General features: G+C 33.3%; 1 protein-coding gene across 1 annotated transcript; it reads left to right on the top strand.

Moving 5' to 3' along the window:
• Window positions 1–9,448: 9,448 nt before the first annotated feature.
• LOC111419214 (uncharacterized) lies at window positions 9,449–15,125 on the top strand. Its single transcript, XM_023051995.2, has 6 exons — window positions 9,449–9,704; window positions 10,238–10,521; window positions 10,579–10,810; window positions 10,867–10,982; window positions 14,646–14,865; window positions 15,026–15,125. The coding sequence occupies exons 2-6, from the start codon at window positions 10,238–10,240 to the stop codon at window positions 15,050–15,052; spliced, it is 879 nt and encodes a 292-aa protein (XP_022907763.2). The 5' UTR covers window positions 9,449–9,704; the 3' UTR covers window positions 15,053–15,125.
• Window positions 15,126–17,694: the final 2,569 nt, after the last annotated feature.

Below are 17,694 nucleotides of genomic sequence, written 5' to 3'. Positions count from 1 at the left end.
CACTCCCACGGATTTTCTGACAACGGAATGTAGCCAAACTATTCACCGTATTTCGAACGAACAAGTTATATATTTTTTTTATTTATTTAAAAATTATTAAAGGATGCTTCAGCAAAGTTTTAGAGAGAATCATATTTCCGAACAAAAGCTTTGTTGGGTAGTTGAAAACTTGGGTTTGCAGATTCTTCGTTTTTCTCTTTCCCAGCTCAGTTCGGAATATTGCGAGATAAGCGGCTTTTCGCGACCAAGGAGATGACGTTGCCAGAGGCAACCTATATCGAACGAATACTAGCTGTTGCACATTCCATTCATGAAAATCATCCCTTGAATTTTATTACAGGATCGAAATTGAAAGAGGGACGAGTCACTGCGAAGATTGAAGACTAAACCCATTTAGTTGATGGTGCTCCCTTTGTTTTTGGAAGAGATCTTATCCGCGTTAATTGCGAAGGAACTTGAAGCGGGTGGTCGCTAAGCTGCAACGTGGCGCAAGGAAATAAATTCCGGAGAAGAGCCCTCCTCTTCGTCGACTTGGACTACTTTCTCTATATTCGGTCTCGGGGGGCTGTATCGATCTTGACGATATCTTGAGATTGTCGAACGTCTGACAGCTCGCTTTTCTACCCTATTTTTCGGGGTACGATGTAAAGGGATTTTTACCTCTTATTTGAAGTTGATTAATGAAAAAATTCTAAAAATTAATTAAAAATTTTCCAATATTCAAGCTTAAAATTTATGGATAATACACGGCGCTTCCGCCAAAACGCTTAAATCTTAATAAATAGGTTAAAATTTATGTCTTAAATAAAGTGTTAATTAATTATCGTAACCCACGTGACTTGTGTAATGTTGGCTGCATATCTCAATATGTAGTGGTAGATTGGATAATTTTAAATTAGTATTTCCAATAATACGCGTTAACCGTTTGAAATATCAAAAAAAGTTTCAAACGAAAGTTGTTTAAAAATGGAAAATTTATACTTATTCGGCGAAATATTTGATTAATTATTGTTAATTACCGAGGTTTTTAAAAAGGCTTCGAAGAGGCGTAAATAATTATTAAACGAACACTTTTTCTAAATAAATTTTTTTGATATTTTATAAAATAAAGGAGGAAAATTAAAAATTATATATTATTAATTAATTATCGTACCACCAAGTATGCAACCAATATCACAGTATACCCGATTTATACGCGATTTACGTATAGCAGTACAAATACTGCGGTACTGGTTGCATACAATGATTTATTTCCACAAGGATCCTTCAAGAAATTTTGAAAATAATCGATGGAAATTGCAAATTATCAAAATTTCAAATATTGTTTTCTCAAAAACTAATAGTTATTTTTCGAAACGGGTTGGTTCATTGGAAAGGGGACACTTTTATTAACACTTTGGGAAATTTTCATACTCATATTCCAAGAAATCGATTTTATACGAATTATTAAAATTTAATCGGCGAAAATTGCAAAATTCGAGAATTATTTCATAAATTTATTTCTCAAGAACTAAAAGTGATTTTTCAAAACGGCTTTTTGCTTTAAAAAGAGGATACTTTAATTGATAATTAGTGATATTTCCATAAGGATCGTTCAAGAAATTAATTTTATAGCGAATTTTGAAAATAATCGATGGAAATTGCAAATTATCAAAACTTCAAATATTGTTTTCTCAAAAACTAAAAATAATTTTTCAAAACGGGTTGGTTCATTGGAATGAGGACACTTTTATTAACACTTTGGGAAATTTTCATGCTCATATTCCAAGAAATCGATTTTATACGAATTATTAAAATTTAATCGGCGAAAATTGCAAAATTCGAAAATTATTTCATAAATTTATTTCTCAAGAACTAAAAGTGATTTTTCAAAACGGCTTTTTGCTTTAAAAAGAGAATACTTTAATTGATAATTAGTGATATTTCCACAAGGATCGTTCAAGAAATTAATTTTATAGCGAATTTTGAAAATAATCGATGGAAATTGCAAATTATCAAAACTTCAAATATTGTTTTCTCAAAAACTAAAAGTTATTTTTCAAAACGGGTTGGTTCATTGGATTAAGGACACTTTTATTAACACTTTGGGAAATTTTCATACTCATATTCCAAAAATGGGTTTTATACGAATTATTAAAATTTAATCCTTCATAAATTTATTTATGAAAATTTATACTTCTTTGATTGAAATATTTGATTAATTATTGTTAATTAACGAGGTTTTTAAAAAGGCTTAGAAGAGGCGTAGATAATTATTAAACGTACACTTTTTCGAAATAACATTTTTTGAAATTTTATAAAATAAAGGAGGAAAATTAAAAATTCCCACGCCGAAATATTGTAACATTTCAATGGTAGTTAGAGTACGCACGATCTCGCTAAAACCGGTTCGCCAATCCTTTGAGGGCGGGGCTAATACAAAAATTAATTAATTATTGTTAATTAACAATTTAACAAATTATACATATTTAACAAATTAACAATCGTTTGAAACTTTTTTTGATATTTCAAACGGTTAACGCGTATTATTGGGAATACGTTTGTCGTAGCGGTCGCAGAGCCTTAATAACCATATGACGATAACATTTTTTGACCTTGACCTTATTTTCAAGGTTATATGAAGGTCACGACCAATTTTTTAAACGGCACCCTATATATTTTATTGTAAAATCTGAATTTGTGGATAAAATTAAAGTAATTAAAAAAAATAAAAACATTTTCCTACCCGCATCGATACATTGTCTACAATCCCGTTACTGCGACATGCGGGGCTCTACCATGGCTGACCTTCTTTCCCTAGCTTCTCGTGGGAAAAAGAGATTGATGCAACTCCTAGCGCATCAAGGCAGAAGTCTTCCACTTCCTCTACAACAAGCAGTGTCTCTACAACATACAGTATTAACGCTACAGGGGACCATTCAGAAGCTCCAGGTAAAAGAGCAGAACCTCAGCGGTGCTGCGCAAAAAAGGGCTGATATCTGTGGAAGCCCAAGCAAAGACCATACATGCTATATACAGTAAAACCTCGATTAACGCTGATTTAAGTTTTGTAAGCTATTCAACACTTTTACGTTCTGCGTAAAACGTAATTAATTTATGTAGTAATAATAGAGATTATTGTGGAAGACGATCAAATAAATATTAGTTCATTTAAATTTAATCCTTATTTTCTTTAGATTGTTAAAAATGAGCGGGTGTAAAGATAATAAATAATAACAAATTTGTCTACTTCTACAACAAGAACCATTTTAAAAAACAAAAACAAAATTAATTTGTCAGTACTACCACATCGTTTAATGCAGCAAAGATAACTCGATTAAGAAGCAATATTTAAGTTTAACTCCACAACATTCGAATCACCGGAGAAGTAGCGAGTGCAAATACTGCGTGGATGAAACAGGACTTTTTTGGAAGCGGGGTTTCAAAGCTGCAACCCTTCTTCTGGGTGGTAATGCCAATGGCGATTTAAAATTAAAACCTCTACTTGCGTATCATGCCAAAACCTCAAAGGCCATGAGGAGTTCTAAAATCTAGTGTAACCATCATTTGGAAATTTAATAAGAAATCTTGGATCACAAGAGACTTTTTTCAAAGTTGGTTTACCACACATTTTTGCCCAGTAAAACGTTACTGTGAACTAAATAATTTTACATAAAAGCTGGATATCGCATCAACCTATCGGACTTAAACACTTGCGTTGGCGGAAATAGTTTTCCTACCACTCAACACTACATCGTTAATGCATCCAATGGACCAGGCAGTTATTGCAAATTTTAAGGCAAATTATCTTCGTTGAACATTTTAATAACTTTTTATTATTTATATACGCCAGTGGCTTTATCCTCTGAAGGCGACGCAGGACATCCTCGTTATCGAGAAGCTGGGAGGGTGGCTTCGATGTTGAGATGATCGTGCATTCTCTTCTCATGTTTAATAATAATAATAATTCACTTTATTGCCCAACAAAGATCAATTACAGGACAATATTACAAGAAAAAGAAAATAAGAAATAAGAAATGACACATGCCATAAAACAAATATAATTCACATAAACACTCTTACACTATTATTGATTGTTAGTTAGTTTACACATCCTTTGCACCGGGGAGTTGGCTAAAACATTGGATCTGCACTTCCTCAAATAAAACTGATTTGTACTACGTGTTCGCTCGTAGGCACCGCGAAAATGATCCGCGACAACAACCAACCACAATCCAATTCACCTTGCACTAACTTCTGCAAAAACTTGATGCACTGGTCATCTCTTCTTACGTCTAGTGCAGAAAAATTGTGACGCCGCAGCAGGGATGCGTAATCCATTCCACGATCCGGGTATGATCCGTCCAGGCGTAGAGACAAATATTTGAGAAATCTCCTCTGAATTCTCTCCAATATAAGTCTATGACACACATAATGTGGCGACCAAATTACAGAGCCATATTCCAATTTGGACAATACAAAGGTCGAAAATAGGGTCTTGTACACACCGATATCAGAAAAAGCACGCGAGGTGCGCAAAACGAAACCAAGCATCCTCGCTGCAGAAGATGCAATATTTTCGATGTGAGGTACAAAAGACAATTTGCGGTCAAAAGTTACTCCCAGATCCTTGATTGTAGATAGTTTCTCAAGAAGAACACCTTTTATATAATAAGAAGATGGAAGAGGAGACAGCTTGCGTGTAAAACTAACCGCACCGCACTTATTGGCATTAATCTTTAGCTCATAACGGTTACACCATTCCACCAAGACGTCCAAATCCGACTGAAGACTGACAACATCACGGTCCGCAAAAATAGGTCGGAATAGTTTCAGATCATCCGCATAAGCTAGTACGCTTGATGAAAATTTGTCTAGAAGGTCATTCAAGAAGATAACAAATAGTAGGGGGCCTAGATTTGAGCCCTGAGGATCACCAGACCTAGCCGTAAACTCCATAGACGCATAACCGTTGTAGTACACATAATTTATACGACCCGATAGGTAAGAGGCAAATAGTTTCATAAACTTAGGAGATAAGCCAAAAGCACTAAGTTTATACAAGAGGACGTCATGATGAATCATGTCGAATGCTTTAGAAAAATCAGTGTATACCACATCTACCTGACCGCCCCTATCCAAAGATTCACAAATTACCTCAGTAACCACCGCGAGGTTGGTAATGGTCGAACGACGCTTGATAAACCCATGCTGATATGGTGACACAAATGACTGAACCTTTGGATAAATCATCTTGTAAATAATCTGTTCAAATACCTTAGCGAAATTGGACAATAACGATATTGGTCGATAATCAGTAATGTTGGTACATTCGCCATGCTTGAATACAGGAACAATGCGTGAGCGCTTCCAAAGTTTAGGAAACGAGCAAGTGCTTAAGGATAGGTTAATTATTAAATGAAGCGGAACTGCAAAAACTGCACAGCAATCACGAATGAAAAATGCAGGAAGATCATCATCACCAGCAGTAAATTTATTAGGTAACCTTTTTAGGAAATGAAGAACCTCTTCTTCGGTGACATCGGCAACAAATACTTTAGGATACGTAGAGTGTACATCAACCATGTTATAAGCAGAGACACCAGAATATACTCCAGAGAATTGATCTGCAAAAGCATTAACTATTTTTTCAGGATCAGTGTAGGTGGACTTATCACGCATCATTTTTCCAGGAAGTCGAGAGGTCGTTGTTTTCTGTCTTATATAATTCCAAAAGTTACGGGGATCAGAACTAAGCGATTGTTCAGCACTAATAGTAAAGGAAGTATACGCATCAGAGATTTTCTGTTTAGTCAAACATCTCAGTCTTTTATATTCCGCTGAATAGAAAGCACTATTGCTTCTCCTCCACTTCCTCCTATAATACTCTTTCAACTTTAATAGCCAAAATCTCATACAACTTTTTATAAAAAGCTCGCAAAGCATCATCCGCATTAACCTCCACACTTAGAAAAGACCAATCCGTGTAAAGTAGTTTATCATACATGCCAGGAAAGTTGGCTCTTCGAAAATTATATCGACCACCCAAAGACGGAAAGTTCGGCAAACCATCATTTGCCGTCAGTAAATTCATTGTAATATCTAAGGCAGGATGGTACTGATCCTCGTAGACGAAGGGACAATCATCATGAACAAGATCAAACTGATGGTGAGTATTTGTCAGAACCAAATCCAATAGACGATTGTCACAGTTCAGTACATGATTGAGTTGGCGAAGGTCCAGAAAATCACAAAAGTTACGAAATAACTCCGTTTTTCACATTTGGTTGACATACCAGGTGCCTTAATATATTCAGGCAAATTAAAATCACCAAGGATAAGGACAGGATAATTCAAAACTTTATGTTCTAGGGCGTCCAAGAAACATAGTAAATCAGGTTGCGGATTATCAGGAGGTATGTACAACACCACGATATATAAGGTCACAGACCATAAAGAGCACTTGCAAATCAACACATCGACAAGTGGTACGAAAGCCTGAATGTCTATAGAATCAACCAGCTCAACATCATGATGACTAGCTACAGCAAGCAAAACTCCACCACCTCTGTTATGTCCAACCAAATCAAACTTACGATCAGCTCGTAAGACTCTGTACTTATCCACGAATAATTCATTAGATCCAAGATCCGAATTTAAATTAGTTTCCGATAGAGCAATCAAATCATAGGTACAATCAGAACAATTAACATAAAATTCACGCGTTTTTGTACGAAGACCATTAACATTTTGATAGTATACATTAACAGATTGACACATTTTGTTGGGCAAAATCAGTTTTCCGAAGCCTTGACAATTGAGGGAATGCCACGGATGTACTTTAGTATCAAATCCTTTTCGCCAGACTCAGTTCTTGTTTTTAATTCAGTCCTCGCCCTCCTATAAAGATCAACCTGGAAAGGAGTCCGATCATTCGAGACAGAGATGTTCTTAAATTCATTATGAGATTTCAAATTCCGCATATTACGAAAAATTAGCTTAAAAGAATTATGATCTGATAATTTTACTCGTATAGGCCTAGATCTCGCGGTATTAGAAGCGTCAAATTTACCACAGCGAAAAGGCTGAATAATAGGTTCAGTAACCCCCAAATGCGTAAATAGTTTGCTTAGAAAGGCAACATCCGCATCACCTTGTTCTTTTCGTGATAAACCGTGGGATTCTGGAATATTATAAATCATCAGATTATTCATCAGAATCAAAATCAGTTAAAGAATGTGAAGACGGTGGAGTAACATTTGATTTCAGAGCAGCAATATCCTTCTGGAGAGAGAGTATAACGGCTTTCAGACTGTTTAAGTCATTCCCCAATGAAACGCACGAGACGCATGAGAAAGAGAGACCCTTCCCCGCATGAACCTTGCGCGCCTCAGCCGCAGAGACATCGACACAACTAATATTAAATATCTTGCTACAGACGCAGCACCTCACAGTGCGATGCTGTTCGCACTGGCGATTACAACAGGCACATTTATCCATCAGGCGTATGTCCACGACGATCTAAAAGGAAGGAGAAGGGATAACACTCTTCACACCTGTAGTGCCCGTTACGGTGACTGACAACACAGAAAGGCAGGCCCCGGAGAAGGAAAAAGGATAAAGAGAGAGTCAGGAGTAGATCGAAGGAGACAATACACAACCCAGAGTGCGATAGCAAATCAATCCTGTTTCTTACCGAGCAATGAAATCGCTACGATAATCTCAATACCAACCAAAGCAAATAAACAAATTTAATAAAGACATTCACATTACATTCACCACATTGACATTCACCGCTATAATCACTTACTAATTACGGCAACGTGAAGCACGAACATAGACTCACACTTCGGTAACAAATATACCTCAGAATAACTAGTCTCACCAAGCAAAACCAAGCAGCAAACACAGCGAATATGACACGTGCACCTCTCACTTGTTCACGCGCTTGAATTTTAGATGCGAATGCTGCAATTTATGATGACACCGATGCTATTTTCAAGTCGCGATGGACACTTTGTTCTGGAATCTTTGAATCAGACTTGCATTTATCTTGCAGGTACAACCCGTATGTCCATTTTGGTTTTAATACTTGCTTGTATATTAGCAACTTGTTACTTAGTGAAATACCAAGATATTTTGAGGATTGCATTGCCATTTATGTGTACTGAGACATAGTTTACTTTCTTATAAGTAAAGTTTGGTCTATTGTTGCATGTTTATTCCGAAACCCAAATTGATGTGTTGGTATTAGATTATCTTTTCTGGTAAAGCTATGTGGAATTTAATTAATAGCAGAAGAGTTAACAGATCCCTAAGAACTGAAGCGAACTCTGCCAAAACCAAATCCTCCTGACCAATTAATACAATCCAGTAAAAGAGTAAAAAAAAAAGTTATAAGAGTCAAAGTGACAGTGGAGAAATGTCCTCTAGCAACGACTGCCAATGTTCAACATTTAGACCAGGTAAAATAATATTGATTTCAGTGAATTTAATGTTTATACTTAGTGCCTGGAAGAGTTAAAACACCTCTTTATTAAAAAGAAATTGTTCGTAATAATGTTTCAATAATACAGTGAAAATGGAAAAAAATGAAATTTTGCACGATTCGAATTAACGATATCTCCGGTAAAATACATTCGACCATGGTGTCCAATGCTTCGAAATTTAGAGAATTAAATACTATGCTTTTGCATAGTGTGCAATAAAAAATATACTGAGCATGAACCGTTACTATGTTTTTAATTTACGATTTTCCACATTTTTGGGTATATCTCAAAAACTGGACGTGATGGAGGAAAACTGAAGACAGTTTCAGAATCAGCACAACATTCTGTGTTATAAAAAAAATATCGCAGTCTTTGAGATGTTTCTTGTAAACTAGTGTTATCGTACTTGAAAAAGTATGCTAGCAATATCACAGATTGGTATTGCAACGCGACGAAAGTTCCTAAAAACGATGACAACAATTCATTAACTTTATCGCAGTATTCGAGGAAGAAAATGATTAAAATTTGTAAACTAGCGTAATTAATTGACACATTGTAGTTGTTAATAAAAATATAACAAATTTGTAATGAACATGATAAAATATAAAGTTTGAATGAATTTATTAAGAAGACGAATGAGGGTTCTTTCGGAGCACGTTGTCGTTTGGACTCGGGGGAGGGTTGTTGGCGCAAGATTTGAATTTAGGAGTCGAAACGTGTAGACGCTCGTTCACGAATATCTCTGGATGGTCACAAGTGGTGGGGATCCGGGTTAGATTTCGTGAATGAAACGAGCGCAAACCGCCAAGCCCGGGAATAGGACGTAACGGAAACGTCGGACGGACGGGGTTTGCAAGCGCCAACCAGTGCGGCCAGTCGGCGCACGCACCGTACAGCAATTCGGGAGCATGGAGCAGGTCGACAATAGTGGGGTACAATGCCCAACGGGGCAGAGGCCGGTGGACTGAGTTTGTTTTCTCAGTCTGGTGTCGACTCTTTACCTCAAACACACCCAATATTACCGCGGCCCACCACGAGCCTGCGTACGTATAGCACGTAAAGAAAAAATTTAATAAGAAAAAGGCACAAAGCACCCTGCATATTAAATAAGGGCACAGTGCACGCGATCACGCGGTTGGCGTTTCACGTTTTCACTTCCGCACTTTTAACTCTATTTACATCTTGCACTGCACATCCTCAAAATCAAAACTCTGACGAGAAAAGACACCTTACAAGGTAAACTTTTACGTTATAAGTTAATTTAGCTTTGATTATTGCCGCATCCTTAATTAAAAAAAAAATAAATAAATATGCATGAACCCAAACCGAATTCAACAAGTTTTAGTGTTGCACAAATTTGAATAATACGAAATTAAGGTAAGTCACGACGATGATGTTATGAACATTTTTTGGTGAATGGAAAACCCTATAAATCACCCACCTGTGAAAGCGGTAGGTGAAAGCTTTTTTTTGGGTGGGGGTGGAAAAATCGAAAAACCCGGAAAAGACATAAATCCGTGGATAATCTAATAATGGGGCGTTCCCGTTTTAAAAACCGTGGGCGGAAACTTAATTTGCATAAAGCTATAAAAATTCAAATCTCACTAAACCGTTTTATAATTGATACTTAATCCTTAATCCCTATTATATAAAATTTATATATTAAATTTATATATAAACCCAATTTAGTTTAAAGTATTTTGCAGGATGGAATGAAATAGTTTCGACTTTTGAAAAAAAATTATCGCGTATACTTGGTAATGTTTTAGATGTGCACATTGCTACCTATGGTGAGAAGTACAATATTACTGCTAGTTGTCTCGGGTACAGTTACTTCGTACCCTAGAGGAGGTAAAGACTTCCGTGGGGGTGATTCAACCGGAAGTAAAGAGGCTAATGGGGAGCCTACCTGCGAAGAGTTGAAAGCAATGTGGCGATTTTCTAAAAGACAATCTAGAGCGGCGGAAATTACAAATGAAATTCCCACGTATAGGGATCCGTTCTCATATAACGTTTGGGAACCGTATTACGCTCGATCGAGAAGCGGTGGTGGGTAAGTTTCAAACACCGGGATAATTTCAAAATCAACAGGTTTCAAAAATTAATTCAGAATGCGCATTGGGAATCGTTACAAGACGAAACCTCCAGTATACGGTCGGGTGATTCACAAAGCTCCTTTGCTTCGTTTACAAGATCTTCCGGATAAGGGTCGTGTTTATGACATGCTTTTCGGAGATTCTCGTCCCGTAGAAGAGCCCCGCAGGAGGTTTCCTTTCAGGGTAGTAGGCGGTGGTACATCATCAGGATGGCCACCACAATCCGGTAGTTTTCAACAATTAAAGGTGTGATTTTTAATTAATTTATAATAAAACAAATAAAAAATACTTGTTTGATCTAGGAGTTAATTAGAACTGAACGAGCTAAAGAACTTCAAGAACAAAGACTCGCCGAAGAAGCGGCTGCCAGAGCGGCCGCTATGAAGGAATTAGCCGAGTCTACGCAACGAGGGCAATCGTAAGTTCTAATATTTGATGAGACAATATTTAACGCTTCAATATTAAATTTTTTTCGCGGTTTGCGGAATTTTTTGAGAATCGATAAAGTTATTTCGGGCGTTTATTACAACTTTATTACGATTCAACAGATGTCTGCGCTCTCCAAGGGAACGTTTCATTAATTAATTAGTCCAATTCCGGATTTAACACGAACTCTCATTAACCCTTTGTGTCCCAAGAAGTCAAAAATTTTGAAAGTTTGTGAAAAAAATATTGATATAAAACTTACATTTTCGTATATCCTAAAAGTGTTAAAAAAGATGCTACATTAAAAATTCCTGGAAGCCGTATTTATTGAAATTAAAGAATGAGACTTATTCTAAATTAAAGCTCAAAGCTTTCTCTTTAAAATGATGTATAATAATTGTGGGGTTGGATTGGAAAAATATTGAGAAAAAAAATGTTGAAATTAAACTTACATTTTGCTATAACCTAAAAATGTCAAAAAAGATGCTAATTTAAAAATTCCTGGAAGTCGTATTTATTGAAATTAAGGAATGAGACTTACTCTAAATTAAAGCTCAAAGCTCTCTCTTTAAAATGATGTATAATAATTGTTGGGTTGGATTGGAAAAATATTAAGAAAAGAAATGTTGAAATAAAACTTACATTTTCCTATAACCTAAAAGTCTCAAAAAATATGCTAATTTAAAAATTCCTGGAAATCGTATTTATTGCAATTAAGTAATGAGACTTGTTCTAAATTAAAGCTCAAAGCTTTCTCTTTAAAATGATATATAATAATGGTTGGGTTGGATTGGAAAAATATTGAGAAAAAAAATGTTGAAACAAAACTTACATTTTCGTATAAACTAAAAGTGTCAAAAAAGATGCTAATTTAAAAATTCCTGGAAGCCGTATTTATTGAAATTAAGGAATGAGAGTTGTTCTAAATTAAAGTTCAAAGCTCTCTCTTTAAAATGATGTATAATACTTGTTGGGTTGGATCGGAAAAATATTGAGAAAAAAAATGTTGAAACAAAACTTACATTTTCGTATAAACTAAAAGTGTCAAAAAAGATGCTAATTTAAAAATTCCTGGAAGCCGTATTTATTGAAATTAAGGAATGAGAGTTGTTCTAAATTAAAGTTCAAAGCTCTCTCTTTAAAATGATGTATAATACTTGTTGGGTTGGATTGGAAAAATATTGAGAAAAAAAATGTTGAAACAAAACTTACATTTTCGTATAAACTAAAAGTGTCAAAAAAGATGCTAATTTAAAAATTCCTGGAAGCCGTATTTATTGAAATTAAGGAATGAGAGTTGTTCTAAATTAAAGCTCAAAGCTTTCTCTTTATAATGATGTATAATAATTGTTGGGTTGGATTGGAAAAATATTAAGAAAAGAAATGTTGAAATAAAACTTACATTTTCCTATAACCTAAAAGTCTCAAAAAATATGCTAATTTAAAAATTCCTGGAAATCGTATTTATTGCAATTAAGTAATGAGACTTGTTCTAAATTAAAGCTCAAAGCTTTCTCTTTAAAATGATATATAATAATGGTTGGGTTGGATTGGAAAAATATTGAGAAAAAAAATGTTGAAACAAAACTTACATTTTCGTATAAACTAAAAGTGTCAAAAAAGATGCTAATTTGAAAATTCCTGGAAGCCGTATTTATTGAAATTAAGGAATGAGAGTTGTTCTAAATTAAAGTTCAAAGCTCTCTCTTTAAAATGATGTATAATAATTGTTGGGTTGGATTGGAAAAATATTGAGAAAAAAAATGTTGAAACAAAACTTACATTTTCGTATAAACTAAAAGTGTCAAAAAAGATGCTAATTTAAAAATTCCTGGAAGCCGTATTTATTGAAATTAAGGAATGAGAGTTGTTCTAAATTAAAGTTCAAAGCTCTCTCTTTAAAATGATGTATAATAATTGTTGGGTTGGATTGGAAAAATATTGAGAAAAAAAATGTTGAAACAAAACTTACATTTTCGTATAAACTAAAAGTGTCAAAAAAGATGCTAATTTGAAAATTCCTGGAAGCCGTATTTATTGAAATTAAGGAATGAGAGTTGTTCTAAATTAAAGCTCAAAGCTCTCTCTTTAAAATGATGTATAATAATTGTTGGGTTGGATTGGAAAAATATTGAGAAAAAAAATGTTGAAACAAAACTTACATTTTCGTATAAACTAAAAGTGTCAAAAAAGATGCTAATTTGAAAATTCCTGGAAGCCGTATTTATTGAAATTAAGGAATGAGAGTTGTTCTAAATTAAAGCTCAAAGCTTTCTCTTTATAATGATGTATAATAATTGTTGGGTTGGATTGGAAAAATATTGAGAAAAAAAATGTTGAAACAAAACTTACATTTTCGTATAAACTAAAAGTGTCAAAAAAGATGCTAATTTGAAAATTCCTGGAAGCCGATTTATTGAAATTAAGGAATGAGAGTTGTTGTAAATTAAAGTTCAAAGCTCTCTCTTTAAAATGATGTATAATAATTGTTGGGTTGGATTGGAAAAATATTGAGAAAAAAAATTTTGAAACAAAACTTACATTTTCGTATAAACTAAAAGTGTCAAAAAAGATGCTAATTTAAAAATTCCTGGAAGCCGTATTTATTGAAATTAAGGAATGAGAGTTGTTCTAAATTAAAGTTCAAAGCTCTCTCTTTAAAATGATGTATAATACTTGTTGGGTTGGATTGGAAAAATATTGAGAAAAAAAATGTTGAAACAAAACTTACATTTTCGTATAAACTAAAAGTGTCAAAAAAGATGCTAATTTAAAAATTCCTGGAAGCCGTATTTATTGAAATTAAGGAATGAGAGTTGTTCTAAATTAAAGTTCAAAGCTCTCTCTTTAAAATGATGTATAATACTTGTTGGGTTGGATTGGAAAAATATTGAGAAAAAAAATGTTGAAACAAAACTTACATTTTCGTATAAACTAAAAGTGTCAAAAATCATGCTAATTTAAAAATTCCTGGAAGTCGTATTTATTGAAATTAAGGAATGAGACTTACTCTAAATTAAAGCTCAAAGCTCTCTCTTTAAAATGATGTATAATAATTGTTGGGTTGGATTGGAAAAATATTAAGAAAAGAAATGTTGAAATAAAACTTACATTTTCCTATAACCTAAAAGTCTCAAAAAATATGCTAATTTAAAAATTCCTGGAAATCGTATTTATTGCAATTAAGTAATGAGACTTGTTCTAAATTAAAGCTCAAAGCTTTCTCTTTAAAATGATATATAATAATGGTTGGGTTGGATTGGAAAAATATTGAGAAAAAAAATGTTGAAACAAAACTTACATTTTCGTATAAACTAAAAGTGTCAAAAAAGATGCTAATTTAAAAATTCCTGGAAGCCGTATTTATTGAAATTAAGGAATGAGAGTTGTTCTAAATTAAAGCTCAAAGCTCTCTCTTTAAAATGATGTATAATAATTGTTGGGTTGGATTTGAAAAATATTGAGAAAAAAAATGTTGCAATAAAACTTATATTGTCGTATAAACTTAGTAGAAAGTACCGATAGTTCTAAATGCGCCGAATAGATGACTACAGTTTAAAATGAGTGTTTAAAACTACCGGTACTTTAAAGTACCGCCGGGATACAAAGGGTTAAACGGATTCCATTTGATTTAATTTCTTTTTTATTAAATTAGAAATCTCAGAGATATGTCGTACGCTTATATGGATATGGATGGTAGAAATATGCGAGAAGAAGATTCATTGGTTAGAGGCGGATTATTATCGTTCCCTGACATTTTAGCACCGGCTGCACGAACTGACGTTGACGATCAACACTATGTTCAAGATCACGGTTATTTCAAGGATAGAGCTAAAGCGCATACTTCTTCCCTTTTCGATACCACTTCGTACAATGTAAGTTTTTAATCATTGCAAGTATGCAACCAATATCACAATACGCGTATTGCAATACCAGTAGTGCGATATTGGTTGCATGTTGGTACGATAATTAATTAACTTTAATAATTTTAATTTTATTGATTTTGATAATTAATTTTAATTTTTACTTTTACAGACCGACTTTGACGGGCTTTTATTTTAATTGTGTCCACCATGGATGACTTGCAGAACCCAAACGCAAACTAAGAAATAATAAAAACTGACTAAAACCATGAAGTATATCCCGATTGGTTTAATCACTTTACTGTAATAGCGGAATAAGTGTCGTAAATGATAAGTTTACTACCAGGTTGAGTCTAGAAGGATACTCGGCCGGCTCTCGTCAACGATGGATGTCATTTTCTGATCTAGCTTTGCATTCAAACCAAAAAAAATCGCTCAAGTATTTATGAGAGGCTGGATAAATACAGAGTGTCCGAAATATATTTTATTTATTTTCCAATTTTTTCCGCTACACCTCATAATTTACATTAAGATGAGTCGATACGATTGATACATATGTTTGTTGCTTAAAGCGTTTCATTTTTCGCAAAGAACAAAAAAGAACGAACAATCAGGAACATATCTTTATTAAAAAAGATGAATATTTTTGGAATAAGGATTTCAAAATGGCAGCCACGGCAAATTCCTCCCGAATCATTTCCATTAATAAAAAGTAAAGAGAGTCTTCCCTATTTTTGTAGGATTACTATAGTGCGATACTTAAAACTTAATAACTATTAAAGCTATCAAAAAAAAAAATTCAATCAAAGTAGAGCTTAGAGAACCGCAAAATATAATAAAATATATATAAAACAATAAAACGCGTGTCGCAAAATTTAAAAAAATAATTTTAAGTTGAAAAAAATCACAAAATATCAAGAATGATATCAACCAAAATATCACAAATAATTACATATCAAGCGATGAGCGCATAAAAGACTATGAAATGTGAATATAAAAGTTATTTTTCGTTAAAATTTTGTGACCGCGTTTTAATTAAATTCGATACTGTAAAAAATAAAGTTATCGTTCGATCAATTCTCGAACGTTCATACGCTGTCTTCCAAAAGAAAAAAAATACAAGATTAAAGACAACATTAAAAACCATAAAATCAAAACTAATAAATAAATGAAGTCAATTCAATCATATTTCAATAAATCACTGTATATTTTTATATAAAAATGAATATTTTTTTCGTTTAGTTGAAATATAAATTAATAAAAAAATAAAATAAGAAATGAGACTGCGAAATTTTACAGTATCGAAGTTCTCTTCCGGTTCTTTTTCAAATATTCTCCTAAAATAAATAAATGAATTTTAAAACTATAAATAGGTCAGTGATTGGTGACAATAAGTAAGACGTAATAAGAGTTTGTTAAATTTTAACTTAATCAAAAATAAAAAAAAAATCACAAGCTGTATTTTAAATTGAAGTATTTCGATTAAAAAAAATTAATATTACATAGCTGCCGACAATAATGACTAGTCAATTTTCTCGTGTGTAAACGTAATCAGCATTTATATTACAAACACTTGAAGGGCCAAATGTTTAGTAATGTAAAAGCCGATACGGAAAAAAATATATAAAAAATATATGTATATAACAAAACTAAAAAAAATTAATAAGAAAAGGGTTTCTTTATTGCATGTAACTGTATGTTATTACTATCGGGGTTGAAAATCCACCTTGAAGATGATTAAATAAAAATATAATTAAAATTTGAGGTCATTTCCAGGACGGATTTCACCCTAACTAGAATACAATAAATCAAAGTATAATGTATATTCTGTGATGTTAAATGAAAAACTGAAAGAAAATAATGACAATACTAAGTTACAATAACCTATATATTTAATATTCCGTGTGGGGTCTGCAAATATAAGTTTTACAACCGTCTCCAATGGGGACTGGAAATTATTTTATATGGATGTATTTATTTATAATAATGTATCAAATAAAATTCCATGAGCAGCATTCAAAATATACTTTGTTTTCTTTTTTATCATCATCAAATTTACATTCAGAAAATGTTTCAAATACAAGTTTCTTTATTAATCAACCAACATTGTTATTTTAAATGAGAATATGATAAATCCCTCTATGCGATGAACATATCAAATCATATGGTTGTATATCACTTCTGCACCAGTATGATTCAATGAACGGAAACTGGCAGAGGCTCATCCAAATCAAAATTCCAATGAAACATTAAATTTGTTTGTTTCTGTTGTCATTAATTTACCAAATAATTTGAAAAACTCATACGGATCTTTATCAAAATATTCATCGTGTATTTCTTCCAATACGCCAACATTTGTTTGAGTAAAATGATATGATTTTAGATTTATTCCGTTTACGTCTTCCTATAATAGCTGGTCACTATCACTACTTTCTTGCATATTTGCTTGAATAACATCATTTATCGTGTCCAATACACTATTTGACGATGATTTGATGTGCTTGGCTTATTTACATTTCGTAGTTTTCTCTGGCAAATTCATCATCAGCAGAATCATTAGATTTTCCGGGTGCAAATTCAACACCAGAATCTTCAAATGGTTCATAATTTTATGATCTTTCTTCTGAAAGACACTTTTGCTACAATTTTTGTTGTTCTTTTTCGTAACTCATTTTTACTGACACCTTTTATAACAAAAACTAAATACTGCCACCTAAATTCAACATATACCATCCACTAGTGGTGGAACGTACTCCACCATTCACAGGAATTAGTATCTCTTCTACGTGTTGGACACTGCAGATAATAATCAAGTTCAACCCCAATAGACTTTTTTCATTG

This window comes from Onthophagus taurus, chromosome 8, assembly GCF_036711975.1.
Source record: "Onthophagus taurus isolate NC chromosome 8, IU_Otau_3.0, whole genome shotgun sequence".
Taxonomy (NCBI): domain Eukaryota; kingdom Metazoa; phylum Arthropoda; class Insecta; order Coleoptera; family Scarabaeidae; genus Onthophagus; species Onthophagus taurus.
The sequence above is the reverse complement of the archived record's forward strand: the minus strand, read 5'-3'. Positions and strand labels throughout refer to the sequence as shown.